This window comes from Acipenser ruthenus, chromosome 24, assembly GCF_902713425.1.
Source record: "Acipenser ruthenus chromosome 24, fAciRut3.2 maternal haplotype, whole genome shotgun sequence".
NCBI lineage: Eukaryota > Metazoa > Chordata > Actinopteri > Acipenseriformes > Acipenseridae > Acipenser > Acipenser ruthenus.
In genome coordinates this window covers 6748870-6773520 of record NC_081212.1, presented here as the reverse complement: position 1 = coordinate 6773520, position 24651 = coordinate 6748870, and the positions used below count along the sequence as shown (strand labels likewise).

At 41.7% G+C, this 24651-nt stretch overlaps 2 protein-coding genes across 2 annotated transcripts in view; one reads left to right on the top strand and one right to left on the bottom strand.

Moving 5' to 3' along the window:
- LOC117429014 (myb-binding protein 1A-like protein) overlaps positions 1-10072 on the top strand; it is a 32865-nt gene extending 22793 nt beyond the window's left edge. Inside the window, exons 24-27 of the mRNA XM_034048114.3 lie at positions 3570-3683; positions 3920-4021; positions 6057-6181; positions 9165-10072. Of these exons, the coding sequence (XP_033904005.3) occupies positions 3570-3683; positions 3920-4021; positions 6057-6181; positions 9165-9489 (666 nt within the window). The 3' untranslated portion in view covers positions 9490-10072. The remainder of the gene's footprint in view (positions 1-3569; positions 3684-3919; positions 4022-6056; positions 6182-9164) is intronic.
- A 3410-nt stretch (positions 10073-13482) lies between these two features.
- Positions 13483-24651, bottom strand: part of LOC117430865 (sphingosine-1-phosphate transporter SPNS2-like) — an 81091-nt gene continuing 69922 nt past the window's right edge. Inside the window, exons 12-13 of the mRNA XM_058998242.1 lie at positions 19284-19330; positions 13483-16654 (exon numbers count right to left, since the gene is read on the bottom strand). Coding sequence (XP_058854225.1) covers positions 19288-19330 — 43 coding nt within the window. The 3' untranslated portion in view covers positions 13483-16654; positions 19284-19287. The remainder of the gene's footprint in view (positions 16655-19283; positions 19331-24651) is intronic.

The following is a 24651-nucleotide window of genomic DNA, read 5'->3' as shown; positions in this document are numbered from 1 at the left end:
CACTCAGATTTTTACATCTTGAGAAGCGTGAATACAAACTTGGTACGGGCATTCCGTGGCACAAGTCTAAAGGATATGTGAATCAACGTCTTAAGATTTTGATGTGTTGGGCTAATGCAGGCTATGAGAACCGTTAACCCAAATCTGATGAAACTTGTTACAGGAAGATCAAGCTTGTGCTGCGAATGTAGGTCAACACAGCGGTCAGACCGAGACTCGAAGGGGAAATGCACAGACAAAGAAGAATGCTGCAAGCATGTGAAGGGATAGCGTGCACTAGAGCAGTAGTGAAAAGCAGTAAAACATGTGCTTGTGTGCATAAGGAATATATATCTGAATTTGCTAGAGACACACACACGTGTTTTGCTTGTCCCAGGGCACTTTGAAGTTGGATGTGTGAGAGTGTGAGACGTGACTGATGGGAGCTGCTTTTCCAGGTGCTGAGATAATCTCCTCATAGTAGAGATAGACACGCTTGCTTTAATCTTGGGGATTAAGTGGTTGGTAAATAAGTGTGTTGCAATCCAGAGCCATACTGTACAAATTCATAATAGCATCTAAATGGCCTTGTAGTCTTGGTATTTGTCTCTGACAGTGTAACCCTATACTATTCAATGAAAATAACCAAGCTGATTTTGAAACTTTCTTTAATTGTACTTGTATTGCAATTATTTTTTAAACAGTATTTGAAGTTACTCTGACTTCAGAAATCAAAGAGAAAGGTGCATGTGTTTTACATTGCTCAAGGACAAAAAACGTTCTTCAAATAGACTTTTCGTGCAAATGTGAAAAATAACATTCTGGAGGCCCCAGGCAGGCAGGAAAATGTCCAAATGTAATTTGCGAATATGAGCCACTAGGCTTTTGTAGACAAATGTAATCCCACTTTTACATAAATGTATTCAACCACATGCTCCAAAGTATAGTGCCTGTGTGAGCACACATCTGTGTCTATAAGTCCTGGACTTTTTCATGCAGAATCAATGTTAATTTCCAGTATCAGAAAACTGCTCTGACAGCATCGTGAAAGCTGGCTTCTGCACCTCGGACTGAAGTCTTAATTAAAACAAACCCCAGCAGATTGAATAGAAGGCTATCCAGGGAGGCAGATGATCCGTTTCATCACAGGTGTTTTTTTCTATTATTGTGAATATAAATCCATAATGCATAATATACATAAACATTGTTTTAGTTTTTATTACCAACTGTAAACCAGTAGAGCGCATGTGCAAGTGAAACTGTTTCCAACTCAACTGGACAAACTGTTTTCTAGATATAGTGTAAGAATGCAAGTGTGGCATACAAACAGGAAACCTCTAGTGACCCCTGTACCCTAATACTATCAAAAACAAGCATGTTTCATCACACAGATGTACAGTAGTGTGCAAATTTATTGGAACACCTCAAGATTTGTCATTTACATACCTACCTGCTCTGGGTGTGAGAATTTCAATTTCTGCTCAGTAATCGGTGATATAGAAACAGTAGGCACTCGTGTGAAAATGTTAGACCACTTTGTGCTTTAATTAGGCCTCTTAAACAACTTCTAAAAAGTCTCATGCATTTTGTGTTTCTTTTCTCTTGCTATTTTAAATTGATTGCATGTGTGGCCTATTAAAGTCTTCAATTAAAATAGAAAATCACTAATTTCCAGATGTTCAGTTCTAGTGGTTTGATTTCATATGCACAACAAATCAAAACTACAGAAGCAATGTAGTGTTCTAATACATTTACACACTACTGTAATAATGTAAGACGGTCAGACCGCCTCCATACACCCCCAAATTGTAATCTCTAGATATAAATGCATCTCTGAAGTGTTATATATGGATGCCCTGTATGTACGTAAGCACGCCCACCTCCACTGTATCCTCTGCAGGTGATAATTACACTTTTGTACATCTATTCATCATCCCTTTTTGAGAGAAAAACTCTTTTTCTGCTGAAGAGTGTTGGCCAGTGCGCCTACATGTTCTCTTTGAGACCATTTTCTCATGTCTAACTGCAGCGAGGCGCACACCTGTCCTGCATATGAAACCTGGGATGAGAACGCAAAAATAAGAGCGATATTGATTGGTCCTTTGACCTCCACCCCATCTCTCATGCCTCTCCCTGCACTGAGCAGACAAACCATTCTCCACACTGAGCAGAGGGAGGGGAGGACAGGGGGTTCCAGAACAGTGGCAATGCAGCTCCGTTTTCCGGCTGTACCCCTCATGTATGCATGTGTTGCTGCAGCTTGAGCAGTAGTTGGTAGTCTGTAAGTGTTTGCAACGTGATGCCAGTCTGTCATATCCTGCTTGCTGATTTGTGCCAAGGGTATTGATAAAGTGGAACACTGCATTAGCTGTTACTGGTCCTGGAGGGTCCCAATCCTGCAGGTTTTATAGGCATATTTACATCAATCTTGGCTAATTAAGCCAATAATTGGTTCAGTTAAGTAACGGAGAGCTCGGTTGAAACAAAAACCAGAAGCCCCCAGTAGGTCTCCAGGACCAGGGTTGGAGACCCCTGCTCTACAGAGACACGGAAATGTATTTTAAGCATATGGTTTGAGATGCAGAGTTTGTATTTGCTGGGTTATGGAAGTTGTTTGGGGCTTTCAGATTAGTGACCAAATATTCAGATGTAATCTATGACTCCCTCTGTGGGAAAATTATGCAAAAAAACTGCGGAAATTAAGTATCTGCAGAGTGTTCCGCTGAGCATCTTGTGTGTGTAGTATTTGTATTAATACCGGCTTATAAAAATGTAAATCAAGGAAACCTATCAAACAATGTCTGGGTTACTTCCAATTTAATATAGCAAGCATTTTTGTCAATAAAATCTTTAAAAACTGTCAAGCAAAAGAATCACATGACATGAGACCCCTTAATGGACCACATTTTCAAAGCCTTAACTTCAGTCTTTACTTCTGCTTTTTGGAGACGACAAAACATCTGTTCATTTAACTGAATGGAACAACTAAGTTATATATTTAAGGTCACCCTTCTACAGTCTGAATGCCCTTTTAAGGTTGTAAAGATGCTCGTACCCTCCGTCAACACAAGCAATGGTCCTGTCGACAGCTCAGTATTGATCTCCTGTCTGGTTGCAACAGCCCGTACACGAGATTTGTCAACACACAAATCAACGCTGCTCTGTGATTGGTCCGTGGTGCACTGTCCTGGTTACCAGTATTCTCCAACATCAGGCAAGATGCTGCCGTACTCCAAGAGTACAGTAAGATTGTAGCCAACCCAGACCTACCGATACATCAAGATATCAAATCCCCACTGCCCAACCGCCTGAAGTCTAGAAAACCTTTCTGGACCCATTGCTCAGCGCGTCTGTCGGCTGGGAAAGACACAGAGAGCTGATGGCGAGATGTGTAGTCAGCCTGCGGTGTCCCTGACAAGATCCAAAGAAGGAACTGCCTGGCTTCTCCTTGTCTCGACCGTTAACACACAAGGTTCAAATGTTCAGTCTGTTGAATGTAGATGGTACAGCCTTAACCGCTGTGTGGCGTTAGATCAGCACTTCAAACCCCCTGGATGTGACTTTGAAGGAATGGCTTGTTTGTTTTTCAGGGCCAGGCCTGTGCTTTAGTACAGAAAGCTCTGCAGATGCGTGAAGTCCGACAGTCGATGACAGACACAGAGTGGACAGAGCTGATTGGACGAGCTGTTGGTCAGGTGACGGAGGTAAGTACCAATGTCTTGCTGCGCCTCTAGTTTTTGAAATGGGCAACTTGATTACTTGCCACAACCAACTTGTATAGAGAGAATGAATTTACTGCACAGTCGGGGTATTTATAACCTAAAGCAGGTCTGACAGTTACCTTCTAATAATGTTATATAGGTTATTGGTTCAGGCAGTGCTCTTGGTTCATGCTGTTCGTTTTTGAAGTTTTTGTTTTTCTCTTCTCTCTCTCATCCAGTGTCTCAAGACCGTGACGGGATTCAAAGTGAAGGTGGACCAGGAGAAGGTGATCCAGTGCTTGGAACTGACCAGATTCCTCATCAGAACAGCTCAGCAGCAGGTAAGACGACTCCAAACTCCGGCTGCTCTTCCGTTTGGAACCCCATTCTGTACCGCATGAAAACCTCTAAAGGGCTGAATACACAAGAGAAAACACTCCTGGTTCTGTGTGTGTGTCTGCACATCTGGGGATGTGTATATGCATGTGTATGTGCCTGCCCTTCTGACACGCTTACATAGTAATCTCCTCTTTCATCATGCTCGAAGCTCTGAATTTAGTGCCTACAGCTTATAATGTACAATTGTAAATGATTATATTATCATTTATTGGAACAAACAGCAGATATATGTGTGTGGGCTCCTCATTTAGAAATTTACAAATGTTAGCTTAGCCCAAGCGCTTTAATGTAATTTTTTAGCTTAGTTTTGTGAGCTTGTCCGTTTTGTGAGAATAATATTCATTCTGAACTGTACTGTGTGGGACTGATTAATGACATCCCTTTTTGTAGCCTTGTTGTGTGTGTGTGTGTTTTTTATTTATTCCTTCATCAACATGAGTGGTTGTCAGTGTCATGTCTGTATTTGAGTTAATCCATCTGTCTGTGTGTGTGTGTGTGTGTTTTGCCTGTGTCTGCGGGGGCTGCATACGCGTCCACATGTGTTCACACGTGTTTTCATGGGCTTGTGACTGATTTGTATTTGGTGTTTCCTAGGCGTAATGTCCATGCCAAGCATGCGATGGATGAATGAACAAACGAATGAGTGGCTAGTGATCTTTATCTTCCTCATCCTGGTCAGTTTGGCTGGAGTGCCTCTTCAGTGGAGCTCATCAGTGTGATTAGATTAGTCTGCGGACAGGAAACACAGCTTCTTCCAACACACTCTCTGCACACAGCAAAACACCCTTTTTTTTAATTAGTCACAGTTTTGTTCTCCTTTTACTGCAAATGTCACCTTGTGTTTTTGAAAACACTCGAGTGCTAAATTTAGAAGTGCTAAAAGAATCTTAATAAATTCATTGCTAAAAGTCTTTTTCAGTGTCTTCAATAAGTATCTTAACCTGTAGAAGCTGCTGCACTGTTTGTACTGTAAAGTCTCTTTTTAATATCACTTTTTAAAATGTATTTTTAATTTATTTTTTAAATTTAGTCGTCGCCAATGTTTTTTTTACCCCGGAAACGAAGGCTGAAACACGTGTCCTCCGAAACATGTTCCTGCCAATCCGTCACTTTTCGCACTGCGGATCCACAGCGAAGCCATCAGACCTATAGTGCCGGAGGACAACACAGATCTGAATGGCTCCACTGCAGAACCACAGGTCGCTGGTGCGCGGTGAACCGTGGATTCCCCTGCCGACCTAATCCCTCCCTACCCGGGCAGCGCTCGGCCAATTGAGCACCGTCCCCTAGGAACCCCCGATCACGGTCGGCAGTGACACAGCCTGGATTCGAACCTGCGACCTCCAGGCTATAGGGTGCATCATGCACTTCACCAAACCTCACTGTACATTTTCTGGGGTTTGTTTTAAATACACGTAAAAACAAAATGCTTTCGGATATGCAAACATGCGTGCATTTTTCATATGTACAGTGTAGGTGATTATATGTGGTATTTAAATAATGGAAACTACAATTACGCATTTCAGGGATAGAAATAAGACTCCCATTGCATAGCGGTTTGATCCATTCCTGGTTTTACTACGAGTCTAATAAGACACACCGGTGAAACGGCTTTGCAATAGGAGTCTTATTTCCATCCCTGCATTTGAAGCAGATACGTTTTAAGCTGCTGATTACAATTTCAGAGGGTGATAATTCCACACCTTTGTTGTGAGATGGGACGGAAAGTATTCACACTAATGTCAGTTCTATTTTAAACTGCACAGCTTTGCTATCAGGAACTGGAGCTGATCCTGTGAAACGGTTACCCTGCTATTTATGGATCATTGATACAGTGCAGCACGTTCACCTCTGTACAGCACTGCAGCGACTATTTGGTTTTGAGCCATGTGAACGATATAGGGTTTATATAACCATCTAGAAACAAGCATGTGCTACGAATGGAAGCTCTAAACTGCTCTGTGTTGACTTTGACAGAAGCTGGCGGTCAGTGTGACGGAGCTGGGGCCAGTGCTGGAGTCCCTGAGCCAGCTGGAGGGCTTCCGCAAGTCCGGCCATGTGGATGACACCTACTGGAATGTGATGAAGCTGCTGGGCTTCTCGTAAGTCTCCACTTTTAAAGTTCCTTTTTTCATGATATATACAGTCGTGTGCAAATGCATTAGAACACCCCATTGCTTCTGTAGTTTTGTTGTGCATATAAACTCAAACCACTGGAACTGAAAGTCTTGCAAAAATTGTCGAAATAGGCAAATTAGTGATTGTCTGATTTTAATTGATGACTTTAGGCCACACCTGCAATTCACTTGAAATAGTAAAAGGAACACATAGCCATAAATTGTAAAATGCATGAGACTTATTAGAAGTTGTTTAAGATGCCTAATTAAAGCACAGAGTGGTCTAACATTTTCACACACGAGTGCCTATTGTTTCTATATCGCTGATTACTGAGTGGAAATTGAAATTCTCACACCCAGAGGTTTTCATGCAGGCAGGTATATAGAGGATATCAATGATCGATCTTGAGGTGTAACCCATTTGCACACGACTGTAATGGTCTTTTTAAATGGGTGGGTCCCACCTGTAGCTCTTTCAGTCTGTTAAAGACCTAGCAGGAACCAGGCTCTCTGTTCAGTGAAATAATGAAGGACGAGGTTGGCACAAGGTTCTGGACTAGAAGAGACTGGGCTATTGCAATTAGGCAAAGTCAGCTTGCTTTCTGATAAAGGAGTGTGTTGGCATCAAATTGGTCATTTCAAACTGGGTAGAGAAACTAAAATTGATTAATAAAATAAAATACAGTACTATCACTCTACCAGTCATTTTAGTACAGAGCAGAACATTAGTGCGATACAATGCCTCTTTAATCATTAACAGGTACGTTTTAACAGCACTCCAGTGTTAACGATCAGCCCCATTGCCTTAGCCATTAGGGGGTGCTGGAGAGCAGAGCAGTGCAGAGGGCTGATCTTCACACAATAGGGATCCACACGGGAACTATTCATTATCTTAAGCATACAAAGTTACAGGCATCTGACCCTTCACTGACGTCAGACTAAATCAGCAAAGGAAACACAGGAGTGGAACAGGAACACAGGATGCTCCACTCCACTGCCAATGCCTTACACTGTTGTGCAGCTTGTAGATCAAGCATTGTAGCAAAGTTAGGTTTCAATAACACATTAAACAGCAACTCTTCCCTTATTTGCCACTATTCACCACAAGCCAGCTCAAAGCTCTTTTCAGTCGGGAGTTGTACAGTAAGGGATTCTGCTGTATTACATGGCAATACTTGAATGTCAAAGCCTGTTACAAGGATCGATTTCACTTATGCCTGGGTAAATACAAGTGATATAGAGAACTGTATTGCCCTCCCTCCCTCTGCAAGCAGTTTCATTCAGGTCCACGCTGGGCAGTGTAAACGTGGCCCTGGTGTCTCTGTTGTTGTACAGAAGTGGACTCAATGCTTAGGCGACCCAACTGCCCTGCTACCCAGTGATGGTGCTTCAAGGGAAGCATGCTAATGCACTTTACCTCTGTAAGCCCCAGCTCAGCAGGAGGACTGGCCTAGATAGATAACCAGCAGGAGTGTCTGTGACTGAATCAATATTTGAGCAATACTGAAGCACTCCCGGCTGAGTTAGTGTAATGAAATGTGCACAACACTGTTTGCTCAGTCTTAGCCCTGCCACCCGTGTGCATTTCTGAAATAATATATATATTTTTTATGCTTTCACTGAGAAGCTTAGTTTTATCCCTCCGGCTACAGAGTTGCAGTGTAGGCACTCGGAGAACTATTCATACAGTCTTGTGCTGACACTTGTGATGGTCATGCAGGTATAGAGACTTTGATCATTTACTGTCGGTCTTGTTGAAACACATTTCTCAGAGCCCAGTTTACATACTTTGCCTAACAGTACAGTCATATTTAGGTGATAAAATCAGACACATGAGTGAATGGTGTCTCCTCAAGCAAAAGCACTGTCGCGTGAGGTGCAGGGAGAGCCATGGACTGTGGTTCGAATCCCGTTTGTGCCCAGTTACCAACATGGGATCAGGAAGCTCTGCATTGACCTTTGTGAATGATTTTAGGGCAGGGATAGTTTTTAGTGACCCCTGCTGGTTAGGTGCCTGTCAATCCCACAATCCCTGACAGACTCTTCCCAGATTGGCCCTTGCCTTCAGGGTTCAGTATCTTGTTAACATCCGAATCGGGCATTTCAAAAAGGGTTGTAAAGACAGGAGTGAAATGGTTAATTGAAAAACAAACAACGATAGTTTATGTAATACGCATAGTGTTGAAATGCATCTTTTTTTATGTGGCATGCACATTTACAAACATGAATCAGCCATCCGGTGTTTCTTGAGGTTTGGGAATTTTGCAGGTTCAGTATTCTTGCGACAGATTGTAGCACTGCAGAGCTGACTCTGTCCTGCCACACCGATTGGGAATGAGTGATGAATGCAGATTCATGCGGTAAATTACTATCCTTTTAACGGAACTGAACAGACCCAAGGAAATGATCCTGACATGTCAGAAGCACTCTGATGTACTGGAATAGATTAGACCAATGACCTGCATTCATCACCTCTACCAATATGGGAAGGAGTGAAAGCGTTTATTTTAATCAGAGATACTCTTGTCAATTTCACAAGCCATTTCAAATTGATGAAACCCTCATTACTGCAAAAAAAAAAAAAAAAAAAAAATATATATATATATATATATATATATAATATATATATATATTTTTTTTTAATCATTTTGGTCTCATGATTGTTACATTGTAAACGTGTGTTAAAAGTACAGCCTATTTGTTACACATCACCACTTTATAAAAACACTGTCCCCTTAGTCTGCCCTGTTGGGGATGCGTATGTCACACTTTCCAATGTAGAAAGCCACTTACCCAGATGAGTGGAGACCTGAGAGTATCAATACTAGACTGTCAACAGGATCTGTTTGTGATGAAGGTAGTGCCCAAAAGGCTTACCAAAGAGTATTATAGTGTACACTTGAACAGTATTTAAACTGTGTCTATGCTACATGCATTGCTGGCAATTAATATATGTCTTTGTCAACAGAAAACCAAAGAAGGAAAAGGTGAAGAAGCCAGCGGCTGAGGAGCAGCAAACAGCCCCCAAGAAGAAGAAGAAGGGGTTCCTGCCGGAGACGAAGAAACGCAAAAACCGCAAGAAGGTGCTGGTGGAAGAAGGGAAGCCGTCCGAGCCGGGACAGGGGGCCGACTGGGAGGGAAAGCAAGGCAAGAACAACAAAAATAAGAACAAACGAAAACAGGCCGAGGCAGGAATGGGAGAGAGCAACTGGCCTGCAAAGAAGGGCAAATTTCAATCTGGTAACAAGCCCAAGAATAAGAAAGGGAAGCAGCAGAGAGGAGGCGTAGAGTGAAGGCCAGCGAAACAGGAACTAGCGGGTTAACACTGGAGAATAGGGCAGACCTTGATGCTGTTTAGAGACAGGGCCGAGTGATAATGAAAACGACGTTGCACTGTTTCAATGCGATGAAGCCAATCACGTAAAAATTCAATAAAAAGCCTTTTTTTTTTTTTTTTTAAATGTTTTTTTTACAATTTTGTAAAAACACAACTGGTCAGAACGATAAAGAGTTGGTAGAGGGCTCAAGTAGTTTGTTTGTAGTTTTGTTTTCACAACAGAACAAACTGATAAATGCAGCCCACTATACTAGTTTTAAATGTAAAATGTTCTTCACATACAGCAGTGTGATTCATCTGGTGTCTTTTGGCTTTCTTTATTTATGTATTTACTCAAACATGTTTTTTTCTTTGTTGCCATGCATGTCGGGTCAGGTCAATGAAAGGGATGTATGAAGTTTTTTGTCCTCTTGTTTCAAGTCATGAACCTGCCACCTGATCTGTACAGTAATGTGCTTTTGTAATGTTTGATTAGGCAACTAAATGTAATCCTATAAAGAGTTTACCTTTTTCAAAAAAGTAAAAATGTTACAAAAGGACGGTTTTGTTTTGCTTTCTCGTTCAGAATGTAGTTGTCTGTTTTGTTTTGTCGTGTTTTCATTTTGCAGGTGGCTTGTTTGAAGTACAGGCATCAAAAACCAAGAAAGTGATCCATATTGAAAAGGGAAACTGAACACATTACTGAGAGAGAAAATGGGCAGTGCACTTTAAAAATACTTTGCACCTGTGATTCAGTCCAGCGAGACGCCTCTCCGATTCTTGCTGCAGCTCTACTGGGAGAGCTGGCGATGCTGGACGGGCCTGCTGTCAAGTTGTAGCCACTGTGGACTCGCCTCCCTCTGCTTTAAAGACACAAATCTGATTTGGCGAAACTGTTACAGCTACCTTTTCTGGAACGGGTTGTGCTTGTTCGACCCAACAGTCCAGCTGCTTCATAAAATCTAAAAACAGTTCCTGTTCACATCAAACAAACAGAACATGTCGGATTTGTGTGTCTCAAGAATTCCACCTGCTGTGGCAGTGCTTTGACTAGAGAAGCCACTGCCTTCCAGGTGGTGTCTGCATTCAACAGAGGGGGCGCTCGATAAGCAAGAGGCCTAGAGGGCATTTTCTGCTGTGTCTGCCCATGCTAGGCTTGTGAGTGTGTGTGTGTGAGTGTGAGTTTGTGCGTGCTGTGTGTCTATGCGTGTATCACCTTGAATTTTATGGTTGGATTTAGACCTTTTATTTAACATCATGTTATCAAAGAAACTACACAACGATATCGCAAAAGTCTACCGGAAGCCACAATAGTAGTACAGCATTTAATGTTACATTTTGAAATTTCCGTTGTTTTTTTTTCATTAAGTATATGGGAAAAACTACAAAGCGCTGTGTAATTCGATATGTTAACGTAACATTATTCAGCAGGTTTCATTCAACGTTATGAAGCACAATGAGTTGATTCTATAGGGTGATGAAAAGCTTTTGGCCACAGCTTTATGTGTGTCCTTGCTGCGTGTGAGCATGTGGAGGGGTGACCCTGAACCCCACCCAGGTGTGTCTCTGTAGGTCCCTCCTTTCAATTAAACAAGATAAAAGACTTGTGTTCCTTAGCCCTTTTCTTTCCATGCAATTTGTTCTCTCTTTCAGAAGAGGGCCATGGGTCTTAGCAGGGCTTTGTTCTGCATGTGTTTTGAAAGGCACAATTCAAACGTTTACCTGAGCCGGGCTATTTGTAGTGTATTATTTGAACAGAGCCCTTTGAGTCCGGAGTGTCTGCTTGTTCACAGCCAAGCCCTGTTCCCTGTTGCAGATCGTTCGCTGCCAAATACCAATCCAGTTTTTGTGTCCACTGTGCGTTCCTTTTGTAGTCATGTCTTTTTTAAAGTCATTTTTGAAAAAATTTAGAATCAGATTTTTTTTTTTCTTCAGTAGACTGTATGAGCTGGTCGATGAAGCACTGTACAAGCTTTTACATTAGGCAACAGTGTGGAGTAGTGGTTAACGCTCTGGACTCTTGACCGGAGGGTCGTGGGTTCAATCCCCAGTGGGGACACTGCTGCTGTACCCTTGAGCAAGGTACTTTACCTAGATTGCTCCAGTAAAAACCCAACTGTATAAATGGGTAATTGTATATAAAAATAATGTGATATCTTGTAACAATTGTGAGTCGCCCTGGATAAGGACGTCAGCTAAGAAATAAATAATAATACATCAGACGCAATTTGGTTTTAATTGGTAATAACTGTTGCTCCTCATTAGTTTTCTCATCAGGACCGGAAAATACTCCAGTATCTACTATAACACTTGGAGCATACAGCATGTTTGTCTGTCCATAGAGAGCCCCCACATTCTCTGACTTTACACCAAGGTACCATTAATGCGTTTCTCATTCCTGAGCTGTTGAGAGACTATCTGCCATCTAATGGCTGCTGTGGAGCTGTCACATTTAATGTTGCAAAATGGCTGTGACAGAAGGGTACTGTTAGAAAATATATTCCAGCAAACAGAAAGACTTCAGAGGAAAGGGGCCTGTCTAAATAAACTGCTCCACAGCCACGGCTGTTATTTTAAGTAAGAGTCGTTTATAACAAAAGGCCTCTGAAAAGTAATTTACTTTCTAGTACTGTAGAAGTAATTCCTTTGTAACTGGTTATCTCTTTACTGTTGTAAATTACCGATAACAATGTTGACACGTTTAAAATGCTTTAGAATTGTCTTTAATCTTTATGTTGGTTTACCATTGTCAAAGATAAGCATGTCAAGTAACTTACTCGACATCAGTTTCTACAGTGGTATGAGTGTGTGGGAGGTATTCAATATTTATTTAGTCTTGAACATATTCACATAGATGTTGAACACACAGTCTCGCTCACGTTCATGTTACAGAATATCATACAAATGGGGACTTATCTGGCTTTGGGTGGGTTATAAAAATTCCAAATGATCAAGTTTAAAAGTCTTTAACCCTAAAGGTGAAGCGTTGATGAAGTGAAAGGTAATCTTCCGTTCCTAGCAGCAGTGACGCTGTTCACAGGTTCAGAACCTCGACAATAGCTTTAGGGAGCACTGTGCTGCTTTCTTTTCTGCATACAGTAAATCTAATAAAACTTTCTAGTTTGAAGCCAGACGGATTCTGAGTATTCACGCAGCTCTTCCCTGAGCTTGTCTCTGCTCGTATGGCAGATGGCAGGTACTGATACAGAGGTGGCACAATGCAGCTTCATTTCAATGAAGCACAATGAACTTTCAGGCAGTTTTTTGTGCTTTTTACTGACAATGTGCTTTAGTATAGATAGCCTAAGGAGTAACAATACAGCACAGACGTCATAAAAAGCCAATGCAAATAATAATCATCATAATAATAATAATCGCAAAAAAGGTTTGATTGAAAACATTTCCTGAGACTGCAGCTTTGTTCCAGAATTCAGCTGCTGAATGGCTGCTTGGCAAGAAAAGGAATGTAACCCCTTTGCGATACAACTAGTTTAGACTACATTCAGGTAGAAGCTTGAAATTTTCCATTGCAGAGAGTATACAGTTATATAGATACTTCAGCCTCAATTTCCTTGTCCCAGACTCCATGTGAGTGAGGCTGACCTACAGCACAGGAAGTGAGAAGGTAGGTAAAAGGTAAGTACAAAATGAGGGGGAGGGGCAGTGATAATACTGCTAATGGGGAAAACAGGGACGAAATTAATTTTTAAGCCTTGACTGTGACTCATTTAAAGTCTTCTTGTTGTGTAATAATATCATAAATAATTATTAAACTCAACAGTGCTGAATTTAGAAATACTGAAATAAATGCAATTATTTCAGTGACAAACATTGCGACTAGAAGAATTTTTCAATGTTAACGGAAGACATTGTTTGTCATTGAAATTATTACGTTACTTTTAGTGTTTCTTAACTCTGCACTGATCTCTCGATGTTTCTCGCAGACACATATAAAGGAAACACAAAACACTTTGATTAAATAAGGTTTACTTAATAATTTACATATAGGTGTACATTTCTTTCTGTTCACAATTATTTCCTAGATAACTTTGAATTCCATTCGCTCTAAAAAATAAAATAGTCTCTATTTTCTGCGTGACATCAGAAAAATTATTTTACAGAATTCTTGTATGACAAGAAAAAGCCCACTCCGGTAAGCATCCTTTGCTCCCACGATTTTGGATAATGATTTTGGATGATGTTGGATAACCTTTCTTGAAACAAAAAAAAGAGAGTTATGAAAAGCTAAATATCTAGAGGGTGGTTTCAGGCTTTGAGAAACAGGCAGGCATGAAGCAGAATCTCTACGACCTACAGAACGGGTCATTCTGCAACACTTTTAATGCTGATCCAGATCTCAACGCTACGTTGCAATACACATTTCGTTTTTTGTGCAAGCTAGGGTGAAGCAACACTTAATTATTTTCATAATGTAATATTTTTGTAGGTACCTGCTGTACTCCAGTTTTGATCTCAGCTGATACAGCACGAAGTTTAGGATTTCTACTTTTGAGATGGCACTGATTAAAAAGTTTTGCTAATTGCTAATTGCAAATGATCTGAAATGTTCTTGAATGACAGGTCTTTATTATAAACAGTCTATCTCCAATAACAAGTCAAATCAACAGCCGGGAGACAGGCACATGGTGTGGCTGACGGAAGATGCTACTGAGATAGATCTCTATTACTGTATGTCAAGCATTCCCAATTAAAAGGCCAGGTTGTAATTACTGTATGTTGCAGCTTCAGAGCTGTGTATCTTCTAACAAGTGCTATCTGTTGGTAGATCAGCCTATTACAGCTGGAAATGAGACAGCTGGTGCCATGCTTCTAGTGAAAACAATGCTGTAGTGATTTAACTGTCAAACCCTGTCAAAAAAAATACATAGCAGATGCAATGGTGCTTGTTTTGTTTTACAGAAATCCAACGAACAGAGATGCCCATTTTGATTCTGATCTCCTACATGAGAAATGCAGAATGCCACCAGGAACGTGAGCAGCAGCTTTCAATTGAAACGGGATGGAAGAAATCCATCAAGCCCCCAGACATCACCAAGAGCCTAGTCTACTCCCCAAGCAGGTCCAGTTGTCCTAGTAACCCATAGAGAAATGCTGCCTAACTCTGAGCACACGGTATCTGGCAAGCACTCTGCATTTCCTGCAGGGAAGATCAATAGATTTCAGAGCAAGCCAAACTCCCTGCTTGCAGAAGAAAAGAAAAACTAAAAATCCTCCTCCTGGACTTCTTCAGTGCCTGGCTGAGAAGAAAGGCACTGAAGTCACCCCAATGGAAATATTTTTGAAACTGAAGCAGTTCATTGAGGAAGCTGCTTTTGCAAATAGAAGTTTGTTAAAGACTATTATGGTGAAGATGAATGTATCTTTCACATCAGAGACAGGCGTCTTCATTGAGAGAATAAGAGCCTGTTCATGTTGTGGTAATTGGTTTTTTTATGTGATCAAATTACCCCTCACAGGCACTGACTTCTAGTTTGAAAGCATTAGCTACTGCACTGGAGATTAAAAGGAATTAACAAATAAATAATAACAATAATAGTAATTCAATCACAGCACCATTATAATCCCATTACATAGCATACATATACAGACAATGCCATGACTCCGCGGTACAGATATTTTTTGCCTCAGCCAGTGCTGCTTTCCTTCTCAGCCAATTGAGAGAAAAATTGGTCTAATGGGCTCGTTTATATAGGTCCTTCACAAATGTTTCATTTCTGAACCAAGCGGATTTGGAACAAAACTTTGAAAGGGATGAGGTTGGGTCCTTTGCTGAAAGAAAATGGACTACACCCTAAAAAATATTCAAAACGTGCTTTTGCATCGGCCTCGGTTTGTTTCATCTGGCACAGCTGTTATTCCAAACTGTTTGGGATCTCTCACGTCTCATTGTAAACGATTGCACGCCCAAATGAAAGAGTCTCCGAATCAATCCACCATCTCTTACCAGGGTTCTTAATCATTACAATAAAGATATATATATATATATAAATACATTTCTATACAACTATAGATTATAATATACAATATTTTAAAAAAATGGCTGCATAATATATAAACTCATATCTGTAAAAGCATCCATTAAACAATCACAAAAGAAGCTTGAAACATAAACGCAGTGATGTAAACTCTTGGACTGAACGAATGCTCAGTTCAGGTAATGCTTTCGTTGGAAACTTAAGGTGCGTTTTTTTTAGTTTTTTTTTGTACAGAAAAGAAAGCAATGGGGCGGGAGGTCGGGGGGGGGCACTGGACTCAGTAATATACATGTGTTAGCTTATTAATCTAAAGAGAACAAAAATAACTAGTGCTTATAACAGGCCAGCTGGCTCAAGGTGGAGCGTACAGACTCATTTAAACCCCGCCCCTCCCCTCGGTTTCTGACCAATCAGGACCAGGAACTCACGAACCGAGACACAGCTGTGGGCAGGAGCAGCTGGTGGATCCGTGGTTTTGATTGGTTCCTCTGGTGTTTACCACGCCATTACTTTTCAAATGATTAATAGGCAATGCAAACATAATGATAGCTGCAGTGGTATGAGCCATGGGTAGAATGGTACCACAGCGGCAACACTATGAATCAATACCCAACGGCTGCAGTGTGATGGTGCCAGGATTGTTACTGTGGCTTATCGGAGCCGACCACAACAGCTGTGCATAGCAAAGACACCTTGCAGGGTTCTTTGGAGACCTTGCAGTCACATGAACCACTCAAATCCCAGAGTTCGCTATCCTCTACCTCAGCTGTATAGTCAGGACCCGATTAAGTCTATCATTGTTGGTTCCCTGGTGTCCGTTTTGCTGAGGGTCCTTACTGGTCTTTGATCTTGGTCTCTCTGTGCGTTCTTGTTCAGCTGCTTTGATAAAGTCACTCATCACAGTGTGTAGGATGGCACAAGGCCACCACACCTCCTTCCTTATTCATTTTTGATAGTTTTTTAATTCTATTTAACAGATGGAAGGCGTGCGCAGTAATCAGGAGGAATCTTTGGATAAGTGTGATGCTCCTTGACTTGAAGTGCTGCGTCCCATCTTTTTTTTTCTTTTCAAAGCTGCAGAGTTTGTGTTTTTTTGGAGGATTTAGGAATCTGGAACGGTCCCAGCTGATCTCCCCACTTTGAGGCCTGGAAAATAAGATAGGGAAGAGGTCAGGGTGTGGTGTTTGTACAATGGGCCGGTCCATTACCATTGTTAAACCATAGCAAAGTGAAATAAAGCACGGGAAAGCATTCTAATAGTGAGGTGTGGCAATGCAAATTAATATACAGGGCGAATCAGGGTAAACTAAATGCATGGTATAATAACCATGGGGAAGGCATGGTGAAACTGCAAAAATACTGTGGTCATCTTTTAAAAGGGATAACAATAGGGTAGAGACAAAATCAAGATGGTGGAGGTAACCATAATGTCTGGAAAGCAAAGAAAAATGAAGTAAGGAAAGCATGAAAATCTAATTTGGAACAGCGAACAAAAAGACATTCCATTACAGCCATTATAAGCGCGACACCTCCCAGCTTGACAGATCTATATACTGAGCTGCCTTTATAAAGAGGCTGGTCTGGGTGCTCATTTGTTAAAAGTAATTTATCATGAGAGCAATTTCTAACAATAGAAATTACTGATTGTATGCGGCAGGATCCTGCTGTTCACATCCTTACCTACATTTCCAAGAAATAATTGGCATTAGCCCAGGATTACAGGATTTCATGATTAAACAGCTGTATTTTTGGGGGGGCTTATAGAAAATCAAATAAGCAAGCAGCTTGAGAAACATGGACACTTGAATGCTTTTAGATTAGTTAAGTTCTGGTTTACAAATGTGAGCTTAAAAGGTCATCTGATTACTAGGTACCTGTGTCGCGGTTCATATATATTTTGTTGAATTACCAATAACTAAAAAAAATGTGTTTTAAAGAATAAATAGTCTTGCATTGTATTCAAAGCTGCCACTGTCGACCGAAACTTGAACAATACTGCACTGTAACCCACAGCTTAAATGAATACCTTTACATGCTTCAGTACTAAATATATACTGAGTTAAAATTGACTGAACTTAATTTCAGAAGCCATTAGGTTGAAACGAATGTGGTCAGCTGGTGGTCTGAGTTTGACTGAAGCCGTAGCCCCACAGGGTAACAGCTGATACATTAAGAGATTAAACCCACTTTACTTCTCAAATCCACTCTGATGGTACCTTCTGCTTCCCCTCAGCTCAGCCCTACACTCTCAGAGCCTAATTGCACCAAATGGTGTCTGCGGCCATTTCATTATTCTCCATGCATACTTTGCAGGGTTTTAAAAGTTATTTATTAGCTCTGCAATAAAAGAAGCAGGTTAAATCCTTTTAATAGATTCTTCCGCTGATAAATGTGGCGTTGGGTTTGTGGGTTATTAATTACTGAAGCTACAACTCTCACAGATTTAGAGCAGTGGTGTTTGATTGCAAAGTGTTTATTTAGTTAGCATTGCTTTTCCAAGTCCTTTTATTGAATTTGGGGCTGTTTGAAACTATGAAAGTAAAAACCCACCAGGGTTTCAGTTTTGTTTTTCAAATAACGGTTTGCTGCCATCACAGATTCTTCCTAGCTTCGTTCATTAGGCCCGTCATTCTGTTCAATAGTGATAATTAGCATGGAGGATGGATCACTAAGAAACTGTAATCACCCTGGCTATAGAAAAACAAACCAAAAAAAAGATTTGCTTTTATTCTAAACTTAAATTCGCTCAGGCTTTGAATAAATGTGATCTGGAACCAAATAAAATGGGTTTGAAATAATCCCGTTTTTAAATCACCTGCATTCAGGTATGTGTCACATTCCTTTGACCACAGTTCTGAATACATGAGATTAGACTGTGGAGCGCAATCAGATAGGAGATTGATATAAAATATTATTCATGCTATTCGCAAAGTGCAGGTAGATATCAAACTAAACCAATATTGGGTTCTGGTGCTGCCCTTGTCCTGTTTTAAAACATGTGTGATAACCTGAAAAACAAACAGTCTGTACGGCTGTCACTCAGCCCTGTGCCTAATCCTGTTTTTTTGCCCATTGTGGTGTTTGCAGGCTGGCTTGCTGCAGAGTTCCCGAGTGCCTCTCAGAGTACAGGACTCCAGGCTCCAGGCTCCATGCAGCGAGTGCTCGGCTCTGATAAGGAAGACGGAAGCTTGCTAGGTTTGGCTGGGATCCAGCCCTCAGAGCAGTCACTGGACAAGGAGATTAATGATAGACTCAAAGTTCCTGCCCGGCCAATCTGCACACCTCCAGACCGATGCTTAATATTATATTAAGACGTGGTGAACTTGTGTCTGAGTTGAACTGCCTTGTTATCATTGTTGTGTTGTTGTTACATATACTGTTAGCGTTCTTAGAGCAGCTTATATATAATATATTTCATTTCAATTCCTATTCAATTAACTTTTAGCAGGGGAAAGTTTTTTTGGGGGGGAAATACAAATTCCTTCAATGCATAAATCAAATTTATATCTTGTTTTATTATTGTTCTTCATCAACGATGTGTTAAACAGTAAGTAGGGCTCCTCATTCACACTGTTTGAGATTTCTATATTCCTGAAATTCTTTTTTCCTGATAAACGTTGTCTGGATTGGGCCATCCCTAAGGAAAAGGGGAGTCAATTCAAGAAGAAGCCGAGTACCGCAGGTACTGTATTAAAATGACCTGTTCCTAGCTCTTAGTATTGGGATTTCTAGCTCTCAGAAACCCCAGTACTCTCTACAGTGCTTTCATACACACCTTTTCAGACCTTCACAGACGATGGTGACAATGTCAGCTGGTTCAACCTGAAAACAGAAGCAAAACAAATAATTAGTTTAACTACAAAATGATTTGGGAGGCATTGGAAAAGTACTGAAGTTAATCAGGGATTGGAAAATGGATTTTAAAACCTGAATAACTCCCTATTGTGTGAAAAGTATTCTGGAGCAAATGAAGTTTCGAGAGAGGATTTGAATTTCTGAAGTTAGCATGTCTTTGCAGTATAATAGTTAAAACTATTAAAACAGTCTGAGGTCAAATTGGCAACTGGCAGAAACATATAACTAGACCACTAAGTCATCAAATTCACAGTCGGAGAAAAATGCAGACGCTATCAGTATCCAATGTTATTTTATAGTGCTATGAAATGATAGTGCTCTGTGTAACTTGGCACATCACTAGCATGAGTACTGAACTGAGTTACATTCATTCTCAGCCTGGACTGATACATGGTCATTGCTCTAGAGTCTAGACTCTGATATGTACAGGCATAGCAGCTGCCTCTCTGCTTTGCTAAATGTCAGCCAGTGGGCCTAACAAGGCCCCTGAGAACCCAAGGTATTGCCCCATATACCTTCAGGTAACCTGTACGCTTGCTGGTGCATCTAGGCTGGATATATACATGGTTAGCAGCAGCCACTTTACCCAGCCTGCAAATCTGAAGCAGTTATGCCTTTCATAACCCCCTGGGTCAGAACATGTCAGAACACTGTACCACTATTAGTGTATTACATTTTTCAAACTTTGTGTAACTAATATAAACAGCTTTATCTTTCTAAAAAAAAAAAAATTAATCCAATCATTTTTTAATTACTAACGTGGCCCTCTGCACAATTTTGTGAGGAGCAGTGTTCTGATCAAGAGTCCCCCCCCACCCCCTGACTCTCTGGAGGTCTGGCAGTGGGTGAACACACACTGTAAAGAGTGACAGTCAGTTTGACATCTCAATGCTGGCTATTATCATAAGGTCACACAGCTTCCTCTGCAGGACAGTAATCGCTACTGTCTTCAAAACAAGACTGATCCCACCTAAAGGGACTGACTTGTGACGTGTCTCAAAGGGGTCAGGCGACGGCCCTCAATGATGCAGCCCTAAGTGGTTAACACCCAGTGAGGCGTGGGGGCGGGGCTTAGCTAAACCAACTTCAGAGACTGTATGAAGCAGCAACGTGATCTGAGGCCTGCGAGCTCCCCTGAGATGTCACACCAGGTCAGACATTATACGAGGTGCCCGGGGCGAGGGGCATCTTCTCATCCTCTCGACAGCCAGACAAAGGAGAGAGCCGCAGGGGGGACGACAGCTGGCTGGCAGGCTGGACTATAATTGGCCGTTCTTGGAAAACAAATGAATTGATACAAAAATAGGAATCCCAACCCCCCAAGCAGGAGATATTGAATATTCATAGCTCACGAAATCCAAGCATCATGGAATTGGGGCAGATTTAAGGACCCCACATTGGGAAAATGCACAAATGTTTCTATTAACAGATATCAGGGCAAATGAAAAATAACAAAACTATGACATTGATAAAAAATATTATACAAAGTGTAACAGGGAGGAGGCTGGGTGCGAACCGGCGACCCTGCACACCGCAAGCAAGCATCTTAACCACAATGCAAAAGAGCCGGGCTCGTCTGCATTTGTGGTTACAGAGCTTTTAACCTCATCTCATTTCACCAACCGGGGACAATCTGGAATGGCAGTGTATCACACAGCACTGCCTGTTACAATAGCAGTATATCATTGTTATTAAGAAGGAGCTTTTGTAAGAGGTTGTTTTAGTAATGAAAGTAGTACACCCAAAAAAACCACTTGTGGCTTATGGCACTGTGCTTTAGCTCTATAATTAACTGAATACAGTGTCTATTGTAATGTGATAACGTCCAATGTGATGAGCTTTATCAGGCATGGCACACCATGTGTGAGAGATTACAGCCCACAAACCAGCCCTGTATCTGCCTACACCCGCGGCATGCAGCCGGCTCAATCTCCACTCTATAACTTCCTCTTATGAATTCTACCCAATAAGCAGCTATTTTTCCTTTCGTGTTTTTGTAAATACACCCTTAACTAGTTTCCCAACAGCTTACTAACTTTCCTATACATTCTCTGCATCTGCTAGTGTGATGGGCATTGCTGTGTGCTGTTACAGATTCTGGACCCTCTCCTATAATCTCTCCTATAACTGCTTCCGCAGAGGAGCCTGGGTATTTTGTACAGTGGTTAAGACTCCCTTGATCTCTGGTTCAGACCCGGTACCACAGCGCCACCTATAGCCATAAATGTACCATTCTTCTCTATATTGCTAATGAATTGCCTAAGTGCATAACCCCGCTGTGACCTTTCCCCTGGGGCCCACACAATAAATAGGACACCAGATCACTGAAGGCCCTCCACACACAGCACTGTACCGTGCATTCCATGGACTGCTCCAGGAGTTATTACATGCCAAAAAGCAATACAAGGAAAAGACGAACACGAACACAACCCTCCCCCGTAATTAACTGCAGCGCATGATGTGCTAAGTGGTTTCTCTTTATTACTTCTACTAGGTGTCACAGACATAATCAATTCACTGTGTATAGATTATCTAAAAAGCCCAGGTTTGTCTGCAAAACAACTTGATACTTCATCAACCTGGTCTTTAGTGGAGGGCAGCTGTCTTGCTTTTGGTTCCTGAGCATCCAGCATTGCCCCTTACAGGTATTAATAAAGCATGCCAAGGCACCTTGTAAAGGCACGCCGAGTGGAGTGCAGGATGCGCCCTATAGCCTGGAGGTCGCCGGTTCGAGTCCAGGCTATTCTAATGCCGACCGTAGACGGGAGCTCCCAGGGGGAGGCGCACAACTGGCCAAGCGTCGCCCGCGGGGGGTGGGGTTTAGGTCGGCCAGGGTGTCCTCGGCTCACTGCGTACCAGCAACCCCTGTAGTCTGGCCGGGCGCCTGCGGGCTTGCCTATAAGCTGCCCGAGAGCTGCTTTGTCCTCCGACGCTATAGCTCTGAGGTGGCTGCACGGTGAGTCCACAGTGTGAAAAAAAGCGGTCGGCTGACAGCACACGCTTCGTAGGACAGAGTGTGTTCATCTTCGCCGCTCCCGAGTCAGCGTGGGGGTGGTAGTGGTGAGCTGAGCCTAAAAAATAATTGGATATGCCAAATTGGCAAATTAATTGGCGATTACTAATTTTAAGACATAAATAAAGAGATAAATAAAGAAATAAAGCATTCCAAACACACCAGACACTGGTCTGCAAGGTGTTTCAATGCTTTCTGAAGGAGATTCTGTTTCTTGGTGGGAAGAGGTGTGGTTTTAGTGCTTATAACCTCATCTCACCTACAGGGGTCAGCATCTGTAATGGCCGTGCATCACACAGCACTGCTGCCTGTCACACTTTTAATTCAGGGAGGCCCAGACTGTTCCTTGTGTAACAAGACATCAGCAAGTTGTCAGTTTTGAAATCTGCTTGCCACTATGTCACACTGCTGGCTAAATCTGCAGGCTCCCAATGCAGTATCAATGACATCTTCAAATTGAGTTCTAGCTCCTCCTTTTTGTAATCTTCCGCATGGACTTCTAAAGGTTAATAACCTTTTTAAACACTGTCCCATACGGGTCAACTGCAGCTGATCTCTCATTCCCGACAATAGAAAACAGAGTGACTGCATTGAATTGAACATATGCCAGCAGCTAGCTGTGTGTGTTCTACCTCTTGTTCGGTTTGGAATCCTGCTGTGGGAGGCTGGAGGGTGGCTGTGCTGATCCCCCATGCTTGCTGATAATCACCTCCTATTGGAAATGAACCTGGGCTTGATTTCTCACGAGGAGATGCGAAAACGCTGTGGAGCGGAATACCGGGCCGGGTCTGCCAAAGACACCCAAAGGATTGGTCAAATAAGAGAGGCAGAGTCAGCGATTTTCTAAGAGTGCAGAGGACAGCTCCCTGGCTGTGATGCTTCTGTGAAGTGCAGCGAGCACTGTGAATTACAACAGTCTATGTTGTTAGTATGCAGACCGGAGACTGAATCGCTTGCCATGTCTATTACTGCTGTTTTGCTGTGGTGGTAAGAGTATTTCATTTTTTTGGTGCTTATGATAGTGCAAGCAGTTAAAGAGATCCACAGAAGTGAAGTCCACTATTCACTCATGCCTGCCTACCTACTGCATATTAACTATACATGTATCTTCCGAGATCTCCCAGACTTTAGACTGGGAGATCTCAGAACTGAATTTTGGGATTCACTGGGTGTCAAACTGTGGAAGCAGATCAGCTGACTGAATGGATCCAGAACTGCACAGCAATTAAATGGGTGTATGTATATTTGAACTCATTCTTTCAGTGGTTCAATACTCCCATGACCTGGGGGAATGAAACATGAAAGTGTTGATTGAGCACGTTGCATTTTACTTTGCTTCGAACTTGCTTGGGCAAATTGCTGTCAGGCAACTGGGTCCTTTTTTGATTTGGAAAATTAGTTAGACCTACAGTGAGGACAGCGATAGGATGGATTGTAAGTGAACATACGTAGAATTGTATATAAATATAACCGTAGGTCTCTTGTTAATTAGGAGAGCTTGTGTAGCAGACAATTCCTCCACCTTGACCTAGAGTTTCAAAACTGCATTGCTTAATGTACCTAAAATACATTTGCCTTGATTTTTTCTATGGCTGTGATCTGGATCGCACAGCACCCTGCTGTTCTGAGTCTCAATCATCCTGTGGGTCTGGTCTCATGTTTTTAATCAGTTTGTTTTGACTGTATAATGTGGAACATGTACTCTGCCATCGCTTCTGCAACTTCCCAAAGGACAAATAAGATAACCTCCTCTCAGCGGATTGGTTTTTAATAATGCAATCTCTCTACCTCGCTCCCTTTGGAAACCCCTGGATATCCACCCCTATATATTGCGAGGGATTTTTTGGTCTACAATATACAGTACTGCTGTAGGAAAATTGGTTCCTAAGCTGATTTCAGCCACCTTAGGCAATGCATTTTCCTTCACACTGTCATTTAATAACAAAAAGTGTTGACTCTGTGAATAGATCACTCATTACAAATTGTTGTTTTTCCCTTCACTGAAAAAGAATAGAATACTTCTGGAATTGACCGAACTGTGTTCATTCTGTTTGGTCCCACCTTCCAGCAATACTGACCACTTCATCCCCTATTTGACTCACACAATCTCTCACACCCCCATTCAAATATTAAGGCCCATTTAAAACTAATTCTGAATCTATAACCACAAAGCCTTTTTAGCTTTGCCTTTTTTCAAGAAAACTATTTTACAAGCACACATTGAAATAGTACCTGTACTGGAGTTTCCACTAAACAAGTACAGTGTTAGTAGTTT